The sequence below is a fragment of the Solanum tuberosum genome, unplaced genomic scaffold, assembly GCF_000226075.1.
Source record: "Solanum tuberosum cultivar DM 1-3 516 R44 unplaced genomic scaffold, SolTub_3.0 scf00009, whole genome shotgun sequence".
NCBI classification, from domain to species: domain Eukaryota; kingdom Viridiplantae; phylum Streptophyta; class Magnoliopsida; order Solanales; family Solanaceae; genus Solanum; species Solanum tuberosum.
Window position 1 is genome coordinate 3,900,697 of NW_006238935.1, and position 23,123 is coordinate 3,923,819.

A 23,123-nucleotide genomic window follows, 5' to 3' on the forward strand; every position below is an offset into this window, starting at 1 on the left:
TTCATTGACATTGTTACACTCCATTCTCCTGGCGTTAGCCCTTCGTGTATTCATATCCTGAAGACACAAAAGATGGATTAGGAGATGGACTTTATAGAGTTAAACTCTATGGCATGACTTAAGAATAATGAAAGAAGTGTAGCTTCCTAACATCTTATAGCCTCTCATTTATAAATGTGGCGCGCTACACACTATGAATAAGACTCTACTAGACGTGGCTTATGAGACATCATCCTAGAATCATTCTAAACCTTGTGCTCTGATTACCAAGTTTGTCACGACTCAGGGGTGCACTCTAGATGTAGCACGACGTATTTGACCCCGAAGGGGTCTCACACAAGCCCTTAGCATATCATAACATAAGATATAAGAAATGATGCGGAATTTTAAAACTTTTATCCATACAATCAAAGTCTTTTATAAAAGAAGCGGAAGTCTAACTTGTCTCAATTAGCCATCTAATACAATCTTTGAATAAAAAATAGGGTTATAGCCTTTTCAACATAAATCAAACATAAAATGACTAGAAAGAAACTACTAATGACTCATACATCCTCGAATCTTGAGGACTCACCACAAGCTAGGAGAATAGTCTATCCGAGCTTGAACCAATAGAAGATTCACCTTAAGAACCGGAACCTACACTTTGTAAAAAATGTAGAAAATATGGGTTAGTACAAAAATGCACTAAGTATGATAGCCATGCATAAAAACCTTTAAAACATGCCACAAAGGACATTTTAGTTGAAAAACATGCACTTTATCAAGTTTGGAAAATCATCATGCACCTTAGTATAAGAGCATAAGTCACAAGCATATTCATCATATTAATCATTATAACATAATAAAACTATCTCATAAGTAACCCTAATTTATACTTGTGCAATGTATAGATAAAAATCCCATAATCCCATCTATACTAAGTACCACTTTTAGGCCACCATAATCATATTTACCATTCTTTGTTTTCATCTTTACTTAATACTCATAGAAAAGGAACATTCACTTTTAATAAGTCATGTAAAGGAAAGCAACTCATAGCAACAATCCAAGTTAAGCATTCATCATTTCATACGTCAATATACATTGAGGAACACACCATAACTACTCTCAAAGCCTACTTGTGCAATGCATGGATGAAGTCCCATAACCCCACCCACACTTTGTAGAGCTTCTTGAGTAACCATAGTACATAACTCATATTCTTGTTCATAGTGGGAATAAGCCTTAACCGACATAGACCATGTGAGCAAATCATGGACTACAGTGTCATGTCCCACACCAAAAAGAGTTGGTCCACTTGCCTAAGGTAGAACCAGTAACATTTTAGCTTAGGTGGATCCACTAGATAATAACCTATGTGGGCACACAATTATGGGATAAGTAGGTTATTACTAGAAACCCGACTGTACATTTGGAGAGCTTCCACCTCACAATATCCACTCGGTGCTAAGCATTAAATTTCCAAGGAGTAGTTAATTTTTTTTTAACATTATTACACATGAAAGGGATGCCATTAGACTACCGATTCAAGGTACATCATTACACATAAAAGGGATGTCATAAGCCTACCGATTCAAGGTACATCATTAGAATAGCTCATTGAATCCTCATGAAAGGGGTACTATTGGTCTACCGATTCAAGGTTAATCATTATAATAGTTCATTGACTCATCATGAAAGGGATACCATTGGTCTACCGATTTAGGACAAAGCTTTAGAATACTTCATTAGACACTCATGAAAGAGATGCCATTGGCCTACCGATTCAAGGTTCATTAAGTCAAGATAAATTTTGATTACACATGAAAAGAATGCCCTTAGCCTACCGATTCAAGGTATATCAATCAAGATTACTTTTATTCACACATGAAAGTGATGCCATTAGCCTACCGATTCATTTAGGTGAGTAAAGCCTTTCACACCATGTCAATTATATTATAGTCATAACCACATTATTTCCAAAGTATTCATAAAGAGACTACATAAACATCACAATCATACAAAATTCTCATAATTTGCTCTTCAAGGACCATGGATCACATTTAATAAAATACCTACAATTACAACCTTAGGCATGGAAAATAACATGATTCAAGTAATCAATTCATAACATTCATAATTCTATAGCATTATATAATCATCAATCAATACCCACACTTTAAGATCCAGCTTGGGAAAATAGGGTAATTCATGGATTCTGGAGTAATTCAACTTAAAATCATATAAAATCATCAATATATACATAAACAAACATAATTCAATCATTTAAAACGAATTTGAAAAGAATCCATCGGATTGAAGTGGAACCCTTACTTTTCGGTTTTCTAGTTTTGAAATTGAGGGTTTTGGAGGGGCTCTATGGGTGAAAGCTACCCATAGATGAAAATATAACATAGCTTATTTAAGATTCACCTCGAATTTGGGGAGAAAAGCTTGATTCTTCAACCCTAGTTTCATCCTTCTTCTCCTTTTTCTTTGGAGTTTTAGAAAGAGAAATTTTGGAGAAGATGAATTCTTTTAGGTTTGATTTTGGTTTGTGGGAATTAATGGGGTAAATGGGGTGGTTAATGACTTAAAAGGGCTTATATAGTGTGTTAAAACAATATAAATCGACCCCATTTAATACCTACCAAATTAAGAATTTACCAAAAGACCCCTAATTAGGTAACCCCTTCTCAGGTACTATGACTGGGCATCACGCCCCGTAAAGGGCAGCACGGCTCGTGGTGGTGCCCATGGTCCCTTTACCAATAGCCTGCCTTGACTTGGAAATCCCCCAAGTGGTGAAGGCAACCCCACGAGCCTTCCCACGGTCTATGGTCTTCCCCACGAGCCGTGAAATGGCTCATGAAGGGGAGCCATTTTGGCGCAGCATTGAGGAGCTCACTGCCTCAACACAACAATTGTTCCCATGAGCCGTGCAGGCCACCACGAGCTGTGAAGGCTCTCATGGTCCAAGGCAGTGCGATGACAAGCTTGGGGCAGCCTTGGCTCTTGCTTTGGCCTTTTCCCTTGGCTCATACCCTTCTAACCTTAACTTTTAGGCCTCAAACTCACCTCTAAATGGTCTATCTAACTGTGGGGTGTTACAGTGACACCTTAGGTGGCCATGAAGTTTGATATGCACCTCGAAGTGTTATTAGAACCTTTATCGATCTCTACCCCGGTTGGTGACTCTGTGGTGGCTAAAAGAGTCTAAAGTTACTTTGGTTGACTTGCTAGAGTTGGACATGTTAGACTTCAATGTGATTTTGGGGATGGATTGGTTGCATGCATGTTATGCCTCTATCTTTTGTAGGACCCGGGTGGTTAGATTCCAATTTCCAAATTAGCCTATTTTAGAGTTGAAGGGGGGATATTTCATGCCTAAAGGTCAATTTGTCTCTTGTATTAAAGCTAGGAAGATGATTTTGAAAGGGTGTATTTACCATCTTGTTAGGGTGAGGGATGTTGAATCTGAAACCCCATCTCTGGAGTCGGTTTCGGTAGTTAATGAGAGTTACCAGATGTTTTCCCCGATGATTTGCCCAGTATTCCTCCCGAATGGGAAATAGATTTTGGTATTGGCCTTCTACCGGATATGCAACCTATTTCAATCCATCCTTATAGAATGGCTTTGGCAGAGTTGAAAGAGTTGAAAGAGCAACGAGAGGATTTATTAGATAAGGGCTTCATCCGACCGAGTATCTCTCCATGGGGTGCTCCGATGTTGTTTGTTAGAAACAAGGATGGGTCTTTTAGAATGTGAATTGATTATTGTCAACTGAATAAAGTGACCATCAAGAATAAGTATCCTCTCCCAAGTATAGATGACTTGTTTGACCAACTTCAAGGGGCTAGTTATTTCTCTAAGATTGATCTTCGTTCGGGTTATCACGAATTCAGGTTGAGAGGGGATGATATTCTAAACACGGCCTTTAGAACCGGTATGGTCATTATGAGTATGTGGTAATGTCGATTGGTTTGAGTAATGCTCCGGTGGTGTTCATGGACTTGATGAATAAAGTGTTTAGGAAATACCTAGACATGTTTGTGATTGTGTTTATCGATGATATCTTGACCAACTCAAGGATTGAGAATGAACATGTGGACCATTAGAGAATTTTTGTTGCAAGTTCTTAAGGGCCAACAACTTTTTGCAAAGTTTAGCAAGTGTGAATTTTGGTTAAGGTCCATAGCTTTCCTTGGTCATATTGTGTCAAGTGAGGGTATTGAGGTAGATCTGAAGAAGACGGATGCGGTCAAGAGTTGGCCTAGACCTCTAACTCCTTCCGACATTAGAAGCTTTTTGGGTTTGGCCGGTTACTATAGGAGGTTTGTTGAGGGGTTTTCCTCCATTGCTTCTCTGTTGACGTCTTTGACTCAAAAGAAGGCTAAGTTTTTGTGGTCGGAAGCTTGTGAGAAAAGTTTCCAAGAATTGAAAGATAGACTTACTTCCGCTCAGGTGTTGACCTTATCGGAAGGTTCAGATAATTTTGCGGTGTATTGTGATGCGTCTAGAGTTAGGTTGAGATGTGTGCTTATGCAAAATGGTAAAGTCATTGACTATGCTTCAAGGCAACTTAAGGTCCATGAGAAGAATTATCCTACCCATGAGGTTGAGTTAGCGGCGGTTTTTTTTGCCTTAAAGATATGGAGGTATTATTTGTATGGGGTCCATGTGGATGTTTTCACCAATCACAAGAGTCTACAATATGTGTTTAATCAAAAGGACTTGAATCTTCATCAATGAAGGTGGTTAGAATTATAGAAGGATTATGATATGATTTTCCTTTATTACCCCGACAAAGATAATGTGGTAGCGGATGCTCTTAGCAGGTTGTCTATGAGTAGTGTGGCTCATATAGAGGATGAAAAGAAAGAGTAGGCTCACGATGTGCATAGGTTGGCCCGACTAGGTGTTCAACTAGTGGATTCTTCCAAAAGTGGTGTCATGGTCCATAATGGTTTCAAATCTTCCTTTGTAATGGATGTAAAGTGTAAGCAAGGTCTTTATCCTATCTTGGTTGATTTGAAAGAGGTGGTACTTAAAAAGTCCGTTAAGGCTTTTTCCCAAGGGGGAAATAGGGTACTAAGGTATCAAGGTAGGTTATGTGTTTCAAATGTTTACGGCTTGAGAGAGCAAATTTTAGAAGAAGCCCATAGTTCTCGGTATTCTATTCACCCAGGAGCCACCAAGATATACTGTGGCCTACAGGGTCTATTGGTGGAGTGGAATGAAAAAGGACATCACGAAATTCGTGGCTAAATGTCCTAATTGTCAACAGGTAAAGGTTGAGCACCAAAGCCCGCGAGGCTTGTCACAAGATATATCTATTCCTACTTGGAAGTGGGAAGATGTGAACATGGGCTTTATTGTAGGCTTGCCACGTACTAGATGACAACATGACTTGATATTGGTAATAGTGGATCGGATGACTAAGTCTGCTCATTTCATTCCCGTCAAGGTATCCTACTCGGCGGAAGAGTATGGTAAGTTGTATTTGAGGGAAATAGTAAGGTTACATGGAGTACCTTTGTCTATTATTTAGAATTGAGGTACCCAATTTACTTCACAGTTTTGGAGGTCTTTCCAAAAGAGGCTAGGTACCAAGGTGAAGCTTAGCACCGCTTTTCACCCTCAAATGGATGGTCTAGCAGAACACATCATTCATACATTAGAGGACATGTTGAGAGCATGCGTGATAGATTTTAAAGGCAATTGGGATGACCATATGCCGTTAATCGAGTTTGCGTATAATAACAATTATCATTCGAGTATCGACATGGCTCCCTTTGAAGCTATCTATGGTAGGAGATGTAGGTCTCCTATAGGATGGTTTGAAGTTGGAGAATTTGCTCTCCTAGGTCCGAAATTCGTACATGAGGCCATTGAGAAGATTCGGGTCATTAGAGAGAGGTTGAAGACGGCCCAAAGTCGGCAAAAGTCCTATTCCAGTGTTAGAAGGAGAGATCTCAAATTTGATCTTCATGATTGGGTTTATTTGAAATTCTCAACCATTAAGGGTTTTATGAGGTTTGGAAAGAAGGGGAAACTTAGTCCTCGATTTGTGGATCCTTCTGAGATTTTGAAGAGTGTGGGCAAAGTTGCATATGAGTTAGAATTGCCAAATGAGTTGGCATTACTACATCTGGTGTTCCATATCTCAATGATGAAGAAATGTATTGGGGATCCATCAAACATAGTTCCCTTAGAGGGTTTAGAGATTAAGGAGAATCTTGCTTATGAAGAAGTACCAGTTGAAATTTTAGACCGGCAAGTCTAGAGGTTGAGAAACAAGGAAGTTGCCTCCGTGAAGGTATTGTGGAGAAATCACTTAGTTGAGGGTGCTACTTGGGAGTCCGAGGCCGATATGAAGTCCTGATATCCTCATCTCTTTCCTTCCTCTCCTAGTCAAGCTTGAGGTAATAAGTTCCTCTTGAGTTTTCTTGTTTAGGAGTCATGTTTGATTTATGTGTTTTTCCATGATTTCCTTATGTTATGCATGTTCTTGAGAAATTCATGTTTAGTATGAAAATGAGTTTTTATGATTGATGTTCCTCATGTTTTTGTGCATTGAGTATGAGTTGCCTATTGACTTCATTAGATGAATTATTGAACATGCTTTAGTATGCTTTTGAGAGTAAATTGCATCTTGGCTCCGTGATATTTTGTTGAGCATGCTTTGAGTTTGGAGAAGGTAGTCCCTCTTATGATTATGAGAGATGTTGAAATTTCATGCATAATGGGTTGTTAAATGTAGTTTCTACTTCCTTGTGATGAATTGTTTATGTTTGAATTGGAGTTGATGTTTCTTCCTTTGAACTGTGCATTACTTTGATATATCATGCATGATGAGATGCTAATCTTGAGTCTTTACCCCCGTAAGGTGTCTAGATCGTCATTCGAAGATGAATGTTCCCAAGGGGGAGACATTGTAACACCTCGGAAACTAGTAGGCTAAACTAGAGCTTAACATGAGGGTTAGAGTCGTAAACATAACTCCCCGTACTTAAAAATAAAGGGTTTCATGTTGGAACGTCAAGGTACGACCCCCAAGGACAAACCATAGGTCCTTGAGGAGGACCCAGAAACTGCCTAGGCAGTGACCAACGGAGGGGACCCATGCCTCGTGGGTCAGGCCACGCTCGTGGGAGAGGGGTCATGGGTCAAGACCCTGAAACCAGGTCTCTGAACCCCAACCCACGCTTCACCACCACTGGTCGTGGGTCCAACCACAGTCCGTCAGTGATGAGTCGTGGGTCAGGGTCCCAAAAGCCAATTCCAACTACCCAACAATGTTTCACCAGCACGCCACGTGGTTCCGTGGGTCGTGACCTAGAAACGATTTTGATGAGTTAGTTTAGGGGCACTTTGGGGTTTTCCAGTTTTAATTAAAACTATGTAAGGTAGTTTTAGCCTAAATTAGATCACCTATATAAGGATTTTATATCACTAAATTAATTCCACTACCTCATTATTTCTAAAACCCAAAACTTCATCTTTCCCAAAGAAAATTCTCTCTCTAGAAAACTCAAAGAAGAAGAAGAAGAAGTTGAAGGCTAGGGTTCAAGAAGCAATGAGCTTTTCATCAAATTCTTAGGGCTTTGTGATTGAGATATGGTGATTTTCATCCATGGTACCTTTCACCCATGGAGCCATCTCAAAATCTTCAAATTCAAGTGGTAGATTTCCCCAATTAGCTAGGGTTTTCTTCATTCACCATGGGTTCTTTGATATAATAATTTTCATGGTTTAATTATGTCGATATATGCATGAATTGATGATCTACAATGATTTTATGATATTTCCCATATGAACCCATGAAAACCCCCATAAATCCTCAAATTGTGATCTCATAGGTTGGGTTGTTGATTGTAAAAGAAGAGCTTTATGATCTAATGTATGAATTGATAGAATTACATGAAATTATGATGAAATCCCTATATAATGGTTAGATTCTAGATTTTATGGTTAATAATGGCTTTGAACCTTAGAAGGGCAAAGTGTGAGTTAATGCGTGATCTTATGAAACTTATGTAAATGCTATGAAGGTGCTTTAAGAGTAAAGTGTCAATGTTGATTGTGTTGTTGTGTTGTTGAAAGGTTATTCTCATGAAACACTTATAACCATGATGTGAAAGGTTTTTCTCTACATAGAAAGGATTCTTAGGTTGAAAGGCTATTCTCACGTAATTGAATCAATGAATAAGAGCTATCCTAATAAACTAACTTGGATTGATTGTCAAGGACATTCTTCCATGATACGTGAGTTAAGTAAGACATAATTAAGTATTCCATGGGAATTATGCTTAGCACCGAGTGGATATTAACAATTAGATGGAAGCTCTCCCATTAGTAGAGGTCGGGTTTCTAGAAAAGGTCTCATGAGATGGAAGCTCTATCGTGAGTAGAGGTCGGGTTTCTAGTAACAATATTTGTATCCCATAAACTATGTGCCATTATAGGGTATTTAGCTAGTGGATCCACCTAAGCTAAGAGTTCATGGTTTTACCTTAGGCAAGTAGAACACCCCTTTTCGGTGTGGGAGACACTGGGTGATCATGTTTTAGCACACATGGTATGTATGTTAGTTAAGGCTATTCTCCAACAATGAGAACATGAATAATGAACTATGGTTACTATAGAGACTTTGATTATGAGTTGAAAGGTTTTAAGATGGTATTGACTTATGTTGTCCGTGATTATGACTTATGACTTCTATTGTCTTAAATGATGTTCAAACTTGGAAAATGGCATGCTTTCAAAAGAAATGACCCTTTTCACATGTTTTTAATGTTTTTATGCATGGCTACCATACTTAGTACATTTTTGTGCTAACCCCTACTTTTTCTACATTTTCCTAAGTGTAGGGTCCGGTCCTTGAGGTGATCATTCTAGTGGCTAGTGCTTGGACTTTGATACCTTGCGAGCTTGTTGGTGAGTCCTCGTGGTTCGAGGACGGCCTTTTTTCTCATAATGTAGCTTCCTTTTCTAGCCAAGGTGAGCCCATTCATGTGAGTACCACAAACTCCAATATGTATTTGTTCCAGAAGCTTCACAGCTTCACTAGCATCAACACATCTTAGAATACCTAAATTTGGAGTCCTCCTATAAAGAATTTCCCCACTTGGAAAGAAATTTTTAGCCATACGACATATTGATTTCTTCTGGTTGAATGTTGCATTCTAAGGATAAGTTCTGGTCTCCAAATACTTCTTTATGTCAAAATACAAAGGAAAACCATCTGGTTCCGCTTCAACATGTGAACAATGAATAGGCTACCCTTTTACCTCTATATCCAATGGATCAATGAAACTTGTATCTGGATGTTTAATCATTGATGTGATGATGCCAAAAGCATTAACTAACTCATTATGTGTCATGGGAGTGTGCCTGAATTCAATCTTGCGAAATCTCTTGCACAACTTTTGTATATACTGCACATACGGTGTGATCTTTGGGTTCTTCACGGCCCATTCTCCTTGAACCTGATGAATCAGCAAATCTGAATCTCCAATAACCAGCAACTCGTGGACAGTCATGTCGATGGCCATCTTCAAACCAAGAATGCAAGCTTCATATTCAACCATGTTGTTCGTTCAATCAAATCGGAGTTTAGCCCTTATAGGATAGTGGTGACCAGATTCTGACACTAAGACTGCTCTGATACCCTTTCCTTGATGGTTTGCCGCTCCATCAAAGAACACTCTCCAACCAAGGTATGCTTCGGAAATTTATTCACCCACAAAAGCCACTTCTTCATCGGGAAAATAAGTCTTGAGTGGTTCGTACTCTTCATCGACTGGATTCTCCGCAAGATGATCAGCCAAGGCTTGTACTTTTATCAGTTTCTGGGTCACATACACAATATCAAACTCACTCAAAGGCTTTTGCCATTTAGCCAATTTCCCGGGCGGCATTGCTTTTAAAAAAATATACTTCAATGGGCCCATTCTGGAAATAAGTTATATGGTATAAGAAGACAAATAATGTATCAACTTCTGAGCAATACAGGTCAAAGCACAACATGTCCTCTCCAAAAGATGTAGCATGCCTCATTCGGAGTGAATTTCTTGCTCAAGTAGTAGATGACCCGCTCCTTCTTCCCAGTTTCTTTATGTGGATCAAGCACACATCCAAATGCATTATCCGAGAGAGATAAATATAACAACAATGGACTTTCTTCTCGTGGAGGAACCAACACTGGCGGATTGGACAAAAAATTATTGATGGCATCAAAAGCAGTCTGACATTCTCCGGTGCACTTAGTCAGGGCATCTTTTTTCAACAACTTGAAGAAAGGCTCACATACCACGGTAGATTAAGCTATGAACCATCTGATGTTGTCACGATTCAAGGGTATCCCCTAGATGTAACATGGCACATGGAATCCCGAAGGACCCAAGTAAGCCACTAAGCTTATCATCATCACATAAGTATAGAATAATAAAGAATGAAACACAATTTCAAGTCTTTAAGAAATCTTTCATAAAAGTAAAGCAGAAGTCTAGACGTAGTCTTATTAAGCCATCTACTACAATCTGAGTCTCAAAATACTAGGGTCACATCCCTTACAATAGAGAATATAAAAATGTCTAGTACAACTAAAGAAATGAAACAACAATAAGAGCTCTTATCCTCAGATCCATGAGGACATACCACAAGCTTGAAGAGTAGTCAACCCAAGCTTGAACTAGAATGAATCGCCTTAGATGCCAGAACCTACCTTAGTAAAAAAATAGGAGAAATATGGGTTATTACAAATAATGCACTAAGTATGGAAGCTATGCATGAAAAACATTTAATATGCTAAAAAGGGACATTTAGTTGAAGACTATGCATTTGATCAAGTTTATGAACTATCATAGAAACAAGTGTAAAATCATAAGGTACATACATATTCAACATATTAATCATCTCAACATAAGGAAAAATAAACCATAAGAACCATCAAAGCAACCTTGTGCAATGTATGGACAAGGTCCCATACCCCTATCCACACTAAAAAATACTCAATAAGTGATTATAGTTCACAACTCCAATTCTAGTTCATTCTATCATAATGGGATTACCTTTAACCGACATAGACCATGAGAGCTTAGTCTTGGAATCCGGTGTCTACCCCACACCGAAAAGGGGTTGTCCTACTTGCCTAAGGTAGAACTATAACTCTTAGCTTACGTGGATCCACTAGCTAAAGACCTATGTGGGCACATAGTTTATGGTATATGGAGGTTGCTTCTAGAAACCTGGACATAACTATGGTAGAAGGTTTCCATCTCATGAGACAACTACTTTGGGAACCCGGACTCAATTAGTGTAAACGGAACCCATTTGGGACGCCAAACTCAACTAGTGTAAAAGCTTCCATCTCATAGTCATATCCTCTCGGTGCTAAGAATTAATTCCCTTTTTTAAGTTTATAGTAAGTCTTGACTCAAGTTGATAAATGGTAAGGAATGTCATGACACTCAATCTTCAATTCATTTTATAGCTCCTACATTCATTAGGGGAGACTAGTCTTCAACCCCTAGAACCAACATATGTGACAAACCTTTCACATTTCATGATCTTCATACCTATGTGTGTGCATAAGTATAATCATCCAAAAAATATCATAATTAGATCATAATAGAAGTACTTTACTCTAAAACCAATCCAATTGAATACACACAAGTCTCATACATATAGCTAGTTTTCTTACCTTGCCCCTTCAAGGGTTATAGATCATTCTGCATCAATATCTCTAGAATTACTTCATTGAACATGTATAATAACCTAATTCAAGTAATCAATTCATCACATACATAGTTCGAACACAATTGACTAACAAAGACCCATATTCATGCTTCAAGATCCAATTTAGAGAAACCTAGAGATTCATGGATTCTTAGATAAATTCTTTAGGAAAACAGTATTAATTCATCAAATTTATCATAATATAAGACAATAAAAACATTGAAATCATTTTGGAAGTGAATCCATGCCATAGATTGAAAACCCTAGGTTCTTGGAGAAGTTGGACTTTGAGAAATAGAGTTTTGAAGGGCTTTATGGAAGGAAGCTATCCATAAATCAACACTACCATACCTTGAGTGGGAATCCTTCACGAAATTGAAGAGGAAAGTTGAGTTCTTGAGGCTTGGTCTCCTAGTTCATCTTCTTCTTCTATGGTGGTTTCTAGAGAGAGAAATTTTGGAGGGGAGAGTATTTGGGAATTTGATTTGGGTCTTGTGAGAATGAGTAAGTTTGTTTAGTTTAGGGGTCTTATTAAGTATTTATAGGTGTCTTAATTAATATTAAACGGCCTTTCTTAGATATTTAATTAACCCTAATCCCCTTCCCTAAACCCCCACTTAAAAACTAAGGACCCAAAACAGTAGTGACTCACGAACCCCCCCTCCCACCCACAGACCGTGGGTGGGGTTACGGGCCGTACTGGCAATCTGTGGCTTGCATTAGAGAGGGGGAGAAAATGGGGAGGCTCAGCCTCGACCCACGACCCCCACCTACGTAGCATGGGTCCACCCACAGTTCGTGGGTGCCCATCCGTAGGTGCTGCTGGTTTTTGGCAGCTTTTTGGGCCTTCTCTTGGGTCCTCCTCAAGGACCTATGGTTGGTCCTTGAGGGTCGTCCCTTGACGTTTAAATCCAATAACACTTGTATTACTTAATGGAGGTTAGTTTATGACTATATTCATTACCTTAAACTTATATAGGCTACTAGTTTTACGTTAGGCTTTAGTTTAGCCTTACTAGTTTCATCGGGTGTTACATTATCTCCCACTTGGGAACATTCATCCTTGAATGATGATTTAGACACCAAACTAACTTTAGAACTCAAGACTAGTTGCCCATCATGCATGAAACATCAAAATAATGCACAACTCAAGGATGCACTATTCACAAATTGCACTATTCTAAGGAGGAAACTTTAACTCCATTTCAAACATAATCAATGCATCATAAGGAAGTAGGAACTACATCTATCAACCAAAAATGCATGAAATTTAACATTTCTTATGTTGATAGAAGGAACTATCTTCTCCATCAAAAGCATGCTCAACACAACATCATGGAGCCAATATGCCATCTCATAAAAAACATAATAAAGCATGTTCATCAACACATCTCATGAAGTCAAATATGCAACATCATACTAAAAATGCACAACCACATGAGGAAACATATACTCATTTTTTTCATTAACCATGAATTTCATCATGAACATGCATCATTTAAGAAAACCATGGAAAACATACTACTTACACATGACTTTCAAAACAAGGAAATTCTAGAGAAACTATTTACCTCAAGCTTGAGTAGGAGTAGAAAGAAAGAGATGAGGGTATCGGGACTTCCTGTCGGCCTCAGTAGCACCCTCAACTAGATGATTTCTTTACAAAACCTTAACGGAAGGTACCTCCTTGTTTCTTAACTTCTTGACTTGCCGGTCAAGATTCTCTACTGAAGCTTCTTCATGGGAAAGGCCTTCATCAATACTTAACCCTTCTAACGGAATAATGGTCATCGGGTCCCCAACACACATCTTAAGCATAGAAACATGAAACACCGGGTGAACCGGGGCCAACTCATTTGGCAAGTCCAACTCATAAGCAAATTTCCCAACACGCTCCAATATTTGGTAAGGACCTACAAACCGAGGACTAAGTTTTCCCTTTTTGCCAAATATCATCACACCCTTCATGGGTGAGATTTTCAAATAAACCCAATCACCAACTTCAAATTCTAACACTCTTCTCCTTACATCGGCATAAGATTTTTGCCTACTTTGAGCCATTTTCAACCTCTCTCTAATAAGTCAAACTTTTTCAATAACTTCATAAACAGACTCGGGGCCAATAAGAGCAATGTCACCTACTTCAAACCAACCAACCGGAGACCTACATCTCCTACCATACAAAGCTTCAAAAGGAGCCATACCTATGCTTGAGTGGGGACTATTATTGTAGGCAACCTCCACCAAGGGCAAGTGGTCATCCCAATTACCTTTAAAATCTATTACACATGGCCTCAACATGTCCTCTAAGGTTTGAATGGTACGTTCCACTTGACCATCCATTTGAGGGTGGAAAGAGGTGCTAAGCTTCACCTTAGTGCCAAGCCATTTTTGGAATGACTTCCAAAAGTGAGAAGTAAATTGAAGACCCTGATCCGAAATGATAGATAGAGGAATCCCATGGAACTTCACTATTTCCCTTATATACACCTTGTCATAGTCTTCCGCCAAGTGAGATACCTTGATGGGAATGAAATGGGCTGAATTAGACATCCTATCAACAATGACCCAAATAGAATCATATTACCTTCAAGTACGGGGCAACCCCACAGTAAAATCCATATTCAACTCCTCCCACTTCCAAGTGGGAATTGGCATATCTTGCAAGAAACCTCCTGGTTTTCGATGCTCAACCTTGACTTGTTAACAATTAGGACATTTGGCTACAAATTCCGCAATATCCTTCATCATACCATTCCACCAATAAACTTCCCGTAGATCACAGTACATCTTGGTGGCTCCCAGATGAATAGAATATCTAGAACAATGAGCCTCTTCTAGAATTTTCTCCCTTAGCCCATCCACATCCGGAACACATAACCCCCTTGGGAGAAAGCCTCAACGGATTTCCCGAGTACCGATTCTTTCAACTCCATCAATATAGGATCAAGGTGTTTCTTGGACTTCACATCTACAACAAAAGATGACTCGGAGCTATTATGAATCGTGAAACCACCTTTGGGAGAATCTACTAGTTGGACACCTAACTGAGCCAACCTATGCACATCACAGACTAATTCTTTCCTTTCATCCTCTATGTCGGATACACTACTCATGGATAGTCTACTAAGGGTATCCGCCTCTTCTAGAATTTTCTCCCTTAGCCCATCCACATCCGGAACACATAACCCCCTTGGGAGAAAGCCTCAACGGATTTCCCGAGTACCGATTCTTTCAACTCCATCAATATAGGATCAAGGTGTTGCTTGGACTTCACATCTACAACAAAAGATGACTCGAAGCTATTATGAACCGTGAAACCACCTTTGGGAGAATCTACTAGTTGGACACCTAACTGAGCCAACCATGCACATCACAGACTAATTCTTTCTTTTCATCCTCTATGTGGGACACACTACTCATGGATAGTCTACTAAGGGCATCCGCCACAACATTAGTTTTGTCGGGGTGGTAAAGGACACTCATGTCATAATCCTTTAAAAGCTCTAACCACCTTCTTTGTTAGAGATTCAAGTCATTTTGGGTAAACACCTATTGAAGACTTTTGTTATCGGTGAAAATATTTACATGCACCCCATACAAGTAATGTCTCCATATTTTCAAAGCAAATACCACCGCCGCTAATTCAAGATCATGAGTCGGATAGTTCTTCTCATGTATTTTGAGTTGCCTTGTCACGACCCAAGGCTAGCCCATAGACGCGACATGGCGTACTTGACCACGAAGGGGTCGCATACAAGCCTCTAGCATCATCATTACATAAGACATAGAAATAATGCGGAAAAATTTAAAACTTTACAATCAAAGTTCAACTTCACTTTTCATAAAAGAAAATCATAGGGAATCTAGACTTTGTCTCATTTACCATCTAGACATAGGAATACAAAGTTTTGGGACTAAGCCCTTTACATTAACAAAAGTCACAATATACGAGATACAAAACGAACCTAAGAATTAGGAAATCCCGTCCTCGAACTTGAGGACTCACCACAACTTGGAGATAACCAATCCAAGTCTTCTTCAAAAGGAGAGTGAAAGTCACTTAGCTGGAACCTACACTCATTAAGATGTAGAAGGAAGAAGGGGTTAGCACATAATATGTACTAAGTATGGAAACATGCATAAAAATCCATAAAAGATGATAAAAAGGACATTTTATTTGAAAAGAATGCATTTATCAAGTATGGAAACCAACATACATTTTCAATGTCAAAGACAAGTCATAATCATCTTTACATTCGCAACATAGTAACATCAACACCTTAGAAACCCCTAAGGAACACTTGTGCAATGTATGGTTGACATCCCATAATACCAACCCTACTAAGAACCCCCAAGAAGTTACCTTTGTTATGCACATCATCTTTAGACCTCATCATAATCATTAGTCACAATTAAGGAAATAGTCATGTACATTACTGGAATACAAGGGAAGTCATTCATAACAACTATCCATTCAATACACATGCATACATTTAATCCTCATCATAATATAAAGGAACCATCCCACAACATCCTACTAAGTCTACTTGTGCAATGTGGAAGTGAAGTCCCATTCCCCCACTCCTACTAAGTAAACTCACCAAGAAGTCATAGTATAGTTCATGTCTCATTCATTTTCTTCATTATTATAGGGAAAAGTTGCCATAACTGACATAGACCATGTGAGCTACATAGAATCTGGTGTCGTGTAACTCCACACCGAAAGAAGGTGTCCTACTTGCCTAAGGTAGAACTAAAAGTATACACTACAAGAAAGTGGAGATACAACGACATTTTCTAAATGTCGTATGATGATGTTTAAATGTCACAAATTTGTTTACTGACATTTATTTTACATTTGGAACAAATGTCGTAAATTTTAGTGTCGAGAATTTTTCCGAACATTTAGGTAATTGTCGGGAAGAATTTGTGACATTTATTTTGTGACATTTAGGTAAATGTTGAAAAGAATTTGCGTCATTTACTTTGCAACATATATGTAAATGTTGGTAAGATTATTACGACATTTATTTTTTGACATTTATGTGAATGTTGATAAGAAATAAATGACATTTATTTTTTACATTTAGGTGAATGTCAGTATGAGATATATGAAATTTATTTTCGACATTTAGGTAAATGTCAATAAGAGATATATGACATTTATTTTTGACATTTAGGTAAATATCGGTATGAGATATATATGACATTTATTTTTGATAATTACGTAAATGTTGGTATGAGATATATGACATTTATTTTTTCGACATTTATGAAATGTCACTTACACTTTCTGACATTTTAGATTAAATGTTGGTAAAACAAATTCAAGACACTTACTTGTGACATTTATAAAATGTCACATTGAAATTTCTGACACTTTAGTTAATGTCAACAAATGCTATTATTGAATGTCATAAAAATTGGTGACATTATTTTATATTTTGCTAAATGTCATATTAATATTCTAATGTCGCTACCAAGTTTCTTAAACATCCAAGAAAAATCTATATATAGTTTTTCTCAAGACACAAATACATACAAACAATCTATGCATTCAAAACTATCTTCTTCATGATAAGAAATAAATATTATATAAAGTAAATATTTTCTAATATTATAATCAAAGAACAAAATAGCAATTTAATAAGTTTTCTGTAAAAGTAAACAATGTCAAAACAAATTATCTTTTCTATCTCAAGTAAAATTAAAATCTAACTAAATGTAATAATCTCAACATAAAACCAACTAATTAACTCCTAATTCAAATGAAATTAAAATCTCCAATAAATTTGCAATAAATCTTTATAAAATCATCAACCCAAAAGTCGAGCATTTTGAAGTCGATACTTGACCTCAATTTCCTTGAAAATTCTGCACAAGAAATGCACATAAGAAAATTTTATAACTATATAATAATAGAAATTAGATCCTAGTTAACTAGAAAAAATTGAGATATAAAAAATGACTAATTGATTTTTTACTAAAACAACATATTAAGGAATTGATGACAAAAGCAGTAATTATATACATGAAATTTTCCTCCTTTTGAAAGAAAAGAAAGATCTTGTAGTTTTTTCAAACATACCCACTTCTTTTTATTTGTGCCAACTATGGTAGTTCCAGTCTTCTTGATCATGTTAGCCTGAGAAAAAACGTTAAATTGATTATTTTGATACTTTACGACATACAAAAACTTAACATTTCATTGAATACATAAGTGTGCCAATTTTTTCAGAAGGAAATAAAAAAGGAAGATATATGATTGCTTCAACAAAACAAACATCTAGTGTTGGGACAAGGATACAAACAGACAAAGATACCTTCCTGGGTTGTGAGGAAGGTACTGGAATCTAGAGATCAGTTAATAAACAAACTAGGAAGTAATGGGACAATTCAACAACAACTTGTTAAAGCCCAACTTAGGGATAGATTTTCAATCCGGAAGATGTATGTAAATTTAATGCCTATTCATCCCAAAGTAGCCTGGAAACATCTTGTTTTATATACAAAGATACATCCTAGATCTAAATTCATTCTATGATTGGCTATATAGAAACGACTAGCAACAGTTGAGAGATTGCAGAAATTTGGAATCACTGTCCTCCCTGATTGTGTCTTTTGTTGCCAACACCTAGAAACATTCTCACATTTATTCTTTGAATGTAGTGTGACCAAGAAGATATGGAATTGTATGCTACAATGGTTGGGGCACAGAAGACAAATACAAGACTGGGAAACTGAAGTTAATTGGATGAGCCAGATTTCAAGACGAAGAGGTGGTGTTGCTAAAATCACAAGTTGTGTGTTTGCGATGGTTGTGGAGGTGATATTGATGCCAATGCCAAATATAGCGAGATATTTGGTGGTCCAACAAGTACAGAGGAAACTCAATTCGATACCTTATTATCTATAGAAATACAACAAGACATAGAGCAAGAGGATCAGACTTGTAATACTGAGGAGGTATTAGTCTTCAGAGAAAATCTAAAACTGTAGCTAATGGTTTTATGTCAGAGAATGGAGTTCCTGCAAATCATCTATCAACACAGGACACCAGAGAAAATGGTTCGAATAGATGGTTTGAGAAATTAGTGAGAAGACGTCAAAAGTCAGAGATTGATTTCACGCGTACTCCAGAAATGCTGTTGAAAGAAGATTACTCAATGCCACTCAAATAATACTACATAAACTTGTACAAACAGTAAAACTCCATATATACACAGAAACAACATTAAAACATACTAGAAATGAACAATTATCTTATCAGAAGTTGCAATGATAAAATAATTGGTATTATGTGTTGGCTGTTCTTGATGTCTAGTAAAGCTGGTCATAATGCACCTGTATTTGAGAAGTACCAGCAGAAAGCAAAGAACTTTATGTGTTCATGTCTTGCAAAGGGTGACAGAAATACCCAGAAAACTCCTGGAGGTCTCATCTATAGGCAAAGATGGAACAATATGTATTTTGTTACTAGTGCTGCATTCCTTGGCACTACTTATTCTGACTATTTGGCCTCTGCTGGTAAATACCTCAAGTGTTCTTCTGGTTCTGTTTCTCCGAATGAGCTTCTCTCATTCTCTAAGTCTCATGTAGAAATTTTAACTTTGATAGAGTGCTACAAGCCTGTATTATGACGATTCATCATAAATTAAAGCATGGAACTAGCAATGTGTTCTTGGTGAACTAATCATCATGTTTGATGTTGTTCTAGGTGGACTACATTCTTGGTGACAACCCGAGAGCAACAAGTTACATGGTGGGATATGGAAACAATAACCCAAGACAGGTACACCACAGAGCCTCCTCCATTGTCTCGTTTAAGGTTAATCCTAGTTTTGTTATCTTTCGGGCAGGCTATCCTACCTGTTATAGTAGAAAGGCGAGTGATCCTAATCTCCTTACTGGTGCTCTTATTGGTGGACCTGATGCCTATGACAACTTTACTGATCAAAGAGATAACTATGAGCAAACTGAGCCTGCCACTTACAACAATGCTCCGTTGATCGGTGTGTTGACAAGACTTCATGCTGGTCACAACGGTTACAATCATCTCCTCCCAGGTACATTTTAGTGAATTAACATCTTTATATGAGTATTTTGAGGATTCATCATAAAATGACTAGTTTTAGCTAGCCATCCACCTACTACAACTTGCTTGGGATTGAGACGTAGTAGTTGTTGTAGTACTAAATTATTCGTATAACTCATTTAGTCTCAAGTTCTAACCTGTAATGGAGAAAATCCACTCAATGACACATCCAGTGCGCTAAATTTTACCAGACAAGGAATTCTTACTCTTCTAAATGGTTTTGGCAGAGTAATTTGGTCCTCCGATTCCACTAGACATGGGCAAAATCAAGTAGCACAACTCCTTGATTCAGGCAATCTTGTTGTTCGAGATGCAGCCAAGGATAAGCCTCAGAACTACCTGTGGCAAAGTTTTGACAATCCAGGTGACACAACTTTACCTGGAATGAAGGTTGGGATTAATCTGAAAACTAGTTTTCATCGTTCCCTTTCATCATGGAAGAGCACAAATGATCCTTCCATAGGTGAGTTTACCTGGACATTCGATACTGGTGGATTCCTGCAAACATTCATTATGAATGGTTTCATTGAACTCTACAGAGTTAGACCATGGAATGTCCGAGTCTTTCCTAATGCACCATCTCATGACATATCTTGGAATGGTTATAACTATACATACTTATCTAATCCTAATGAAATATTATTAATGTATGAACTGACATGTAGCTCTATCATTGCAAGGGTAGTGATGCAACTAAATAGATAACTAATATACGGATCAAGACTACAATGATCGTTAGACCAGTTGACAATAATATGATAAATTAACACAATTTATAATTTCACTATACCAACTGAAAAGCAACAACAACCAGAACCAAAAGAAAAAAACTAATCACTTAGACTGTTTATGTGTGCATGACGCGCAATTAACAGTTTGTCGATTAATCCATATTAGACAAGAAAGAAGAATTAGTTGATCTCGTGATCATATAAATGTTAGGATTTACGCAATTAAAATAAAATTCAAAATTTTAATGAAATTTTCTCTAACCTTTCTTGTGTGAACACCTGGAACAAGTGATGATGGTTGTTGACAGTGTTTAAGTGGGTTATCAGGAACCTATTGCAAAAGAGGAAGACTATTATAATTAAGAGAAACTAAGTTTTCATCTAAAAAAAAGTATTTTTTTGTGAGCAACAAATTATTTCACCTGCTCTGATTTTAAATTTGCATCAACATTAATTCCCAAAGACTCTACATATGCTTGTATTCCTTCCTTCACTTTATCCGCTATAGTTTCTTCCATATCCATTTTTGTTTCCAATAATTTTCTCTCCATCACTTCGTTATTCTCTTTTGCTTCCTCTTTCGCTTCTAACAACTTTTTATCCATCGCTTCCATCTCTTTTTTTGCTTCATACATCTTCTCTGTCATCTCAATTTTCATAGCTGAGGTAGCTTTTTGAACTTCCATCTCAACCCTTGAATCAAAATATCTTTTTTCAGCCTGAGATCGTTTATATACGGGGCCATATACTAAGCTAGGAGATGCTCCTTTTCCTAGAGTTCGGACAATTCCATGAGTGTCTGATCCCATTACATGGGAGTACACATCATTAGGAGCACTTCCAGGGACATTCAACTCAGGATACACCTCGGCAAGATCATCCATTTGTTTCTTTTTGAAAGAAAGGTAAAGTAATGAGAAGTTTTAAAAAAAAAAATTGTAATAGAAAGAAAGTACCTATATACTTTTAAAGAGTAAGAGTTTACCATAACTTCACCAGCTATCTCATTTACTGGTTCTTTATTCGATCTAATGTGAGTTTTTTTAACACCTCAATACGAGTTGGCTTTACACCATTATTCATCTTTGTCATCTGTATGAATAGTAAGAGATTGACATTAAATATTCACGATAAGTATTATTTAATATTAGAAATAAATAGTGATTACTTCGTACATCGTCTATAATTTGAGAATGACTTTTTCTCCCTGATGTGTGTTGGCATAGTCAATTATTTTCGACTTTCTTGTTTCTCTCACTCTTTTCCTAGAAATTTGAACACAACAATATATAAGAGGACATGCACAATCTTTAATATATAAAATAAATAGCCAAGAAAAAATATAAAAAAGCAGCATAGTTGAGTTTCACAAAGTGCAATCAATTTCTATACAAGAACATTTTGTGCAGGTTGGCAAACTGGACATGTACAACAACATTATTTCTGCCAATCAGAAGAAAGGGACAAATAAAAAAGAACTTCTAGTTGTTCTACAATAAGAAGTATAATCAGGGAAAACACGACTTTAATAATTTATGACAACTTCTATGAAATTCTCATTTAGTAGAGCAAATGCGGAAATATAAATCTAGCACATACCTTTGCTTCTTTTGAGCTCCAACAATGAACTAATGAACGCCACTGATCTTCTTCAACTCTATCTGGACAATGAGCTAAACGCTCAATATCAGTGTTAAATGGGTCATATCCAATGGTTTTGCTTCATGCTTTGATTCTTTCCATTTAGATCCAAATGACATCATTTGTATGTGCTTCGTGTCATCAATTGCGTCAGTATTTTCCTGTACATATATTTAATACACAACTCATTTATAAAATAAAATATAAAAACAAAAACTTCTTCGTATATAGGTTTTGTGTATACTAAGAACCTTCATATGAGCCCATATTCTATCCTTGTACATACTAGGTACAAGCCTCCAATCTTTATGATTCAGTGGCGCTAGGATGCCATTTCGTGCTAGCACACCAAGGTTTGAACTCAATCTAGTTCCTTCTGACCCAATAACTTGACCATGTTCATTCAATTCAATATGTAAATTTCCACCATCTTTCTCCCATCCCGAGTGCATCATAGTGGGACCCCTTGTTCGCTTAGATTGCTCTTCACTCTCATTAGAATCTATAAATAATCAAAGATAAAAAGAGGCAAATTTATTATTTATATAAAAATTATTTAACTACATTACACTATGAAAGGAATAATAAATATCATGAGATTTAATACCTGGAAGATTTTTTGTATCATGTGATTCATCTATTTCATTTTGTGGCCAATTTTAGGGCGGTTGAGGCATTGACATACTTCCGATTTGTTGTTTTTGTTGCTCAGAATCTATAAAATCAAAGATAAAAAGAGGCATATTTTTGAAGAATAAATATCATGATATTTAATACCTGGAAGATTTTTTGTATCATGTGATTCATCTCTTTCATTTAGTGGCCAATTTTGGGGCGGTTGAGGCATTGACATACTTCCGATTTGTTGTTTTTGTTGATTCGAAGAATCATAAAAAAGCTCACCTTGACTAGAATTTCTCTGTCTTTT

At 37.2% G+C, this 23,123-nt stretch overlaps 1 protein-coding gene across 1 annotated transcript; it reads right to left on the reverse strand.

Annotated features, from left to right (window-relative positions):
* Positions 1–17,325: 17,325 nt before the first annotated feature.
* On the reverse strand, positions 17,326–21,772 carry LOC102586650 (uncharacterized). The gene is made up of 6 exons (XM_006339324.2): positions 21,730–21,772; positions 21,540–21,646; positions 20,977–21,444; positions 20,817–20,885; positions 17,817–17,873; positions 17,326–17,602 (listed from the first exon to the last, which is right to left on the reverse strand). Exons 2-6 carry the CDS (start codon positions 21,540–21,542, stop codon positions 17,585–17,587), a joined length of 615 nt encoding a protein of 204 aa, XP_006339386.2. The 5' UTR covers positions 21,543–21,646; positions 21,730–21,772; the 3' UTR covers positions 17,326–17,584.
* Between the last annotated feature and the right edge of the window lie 1,351 nt (positions 21,773–23,123).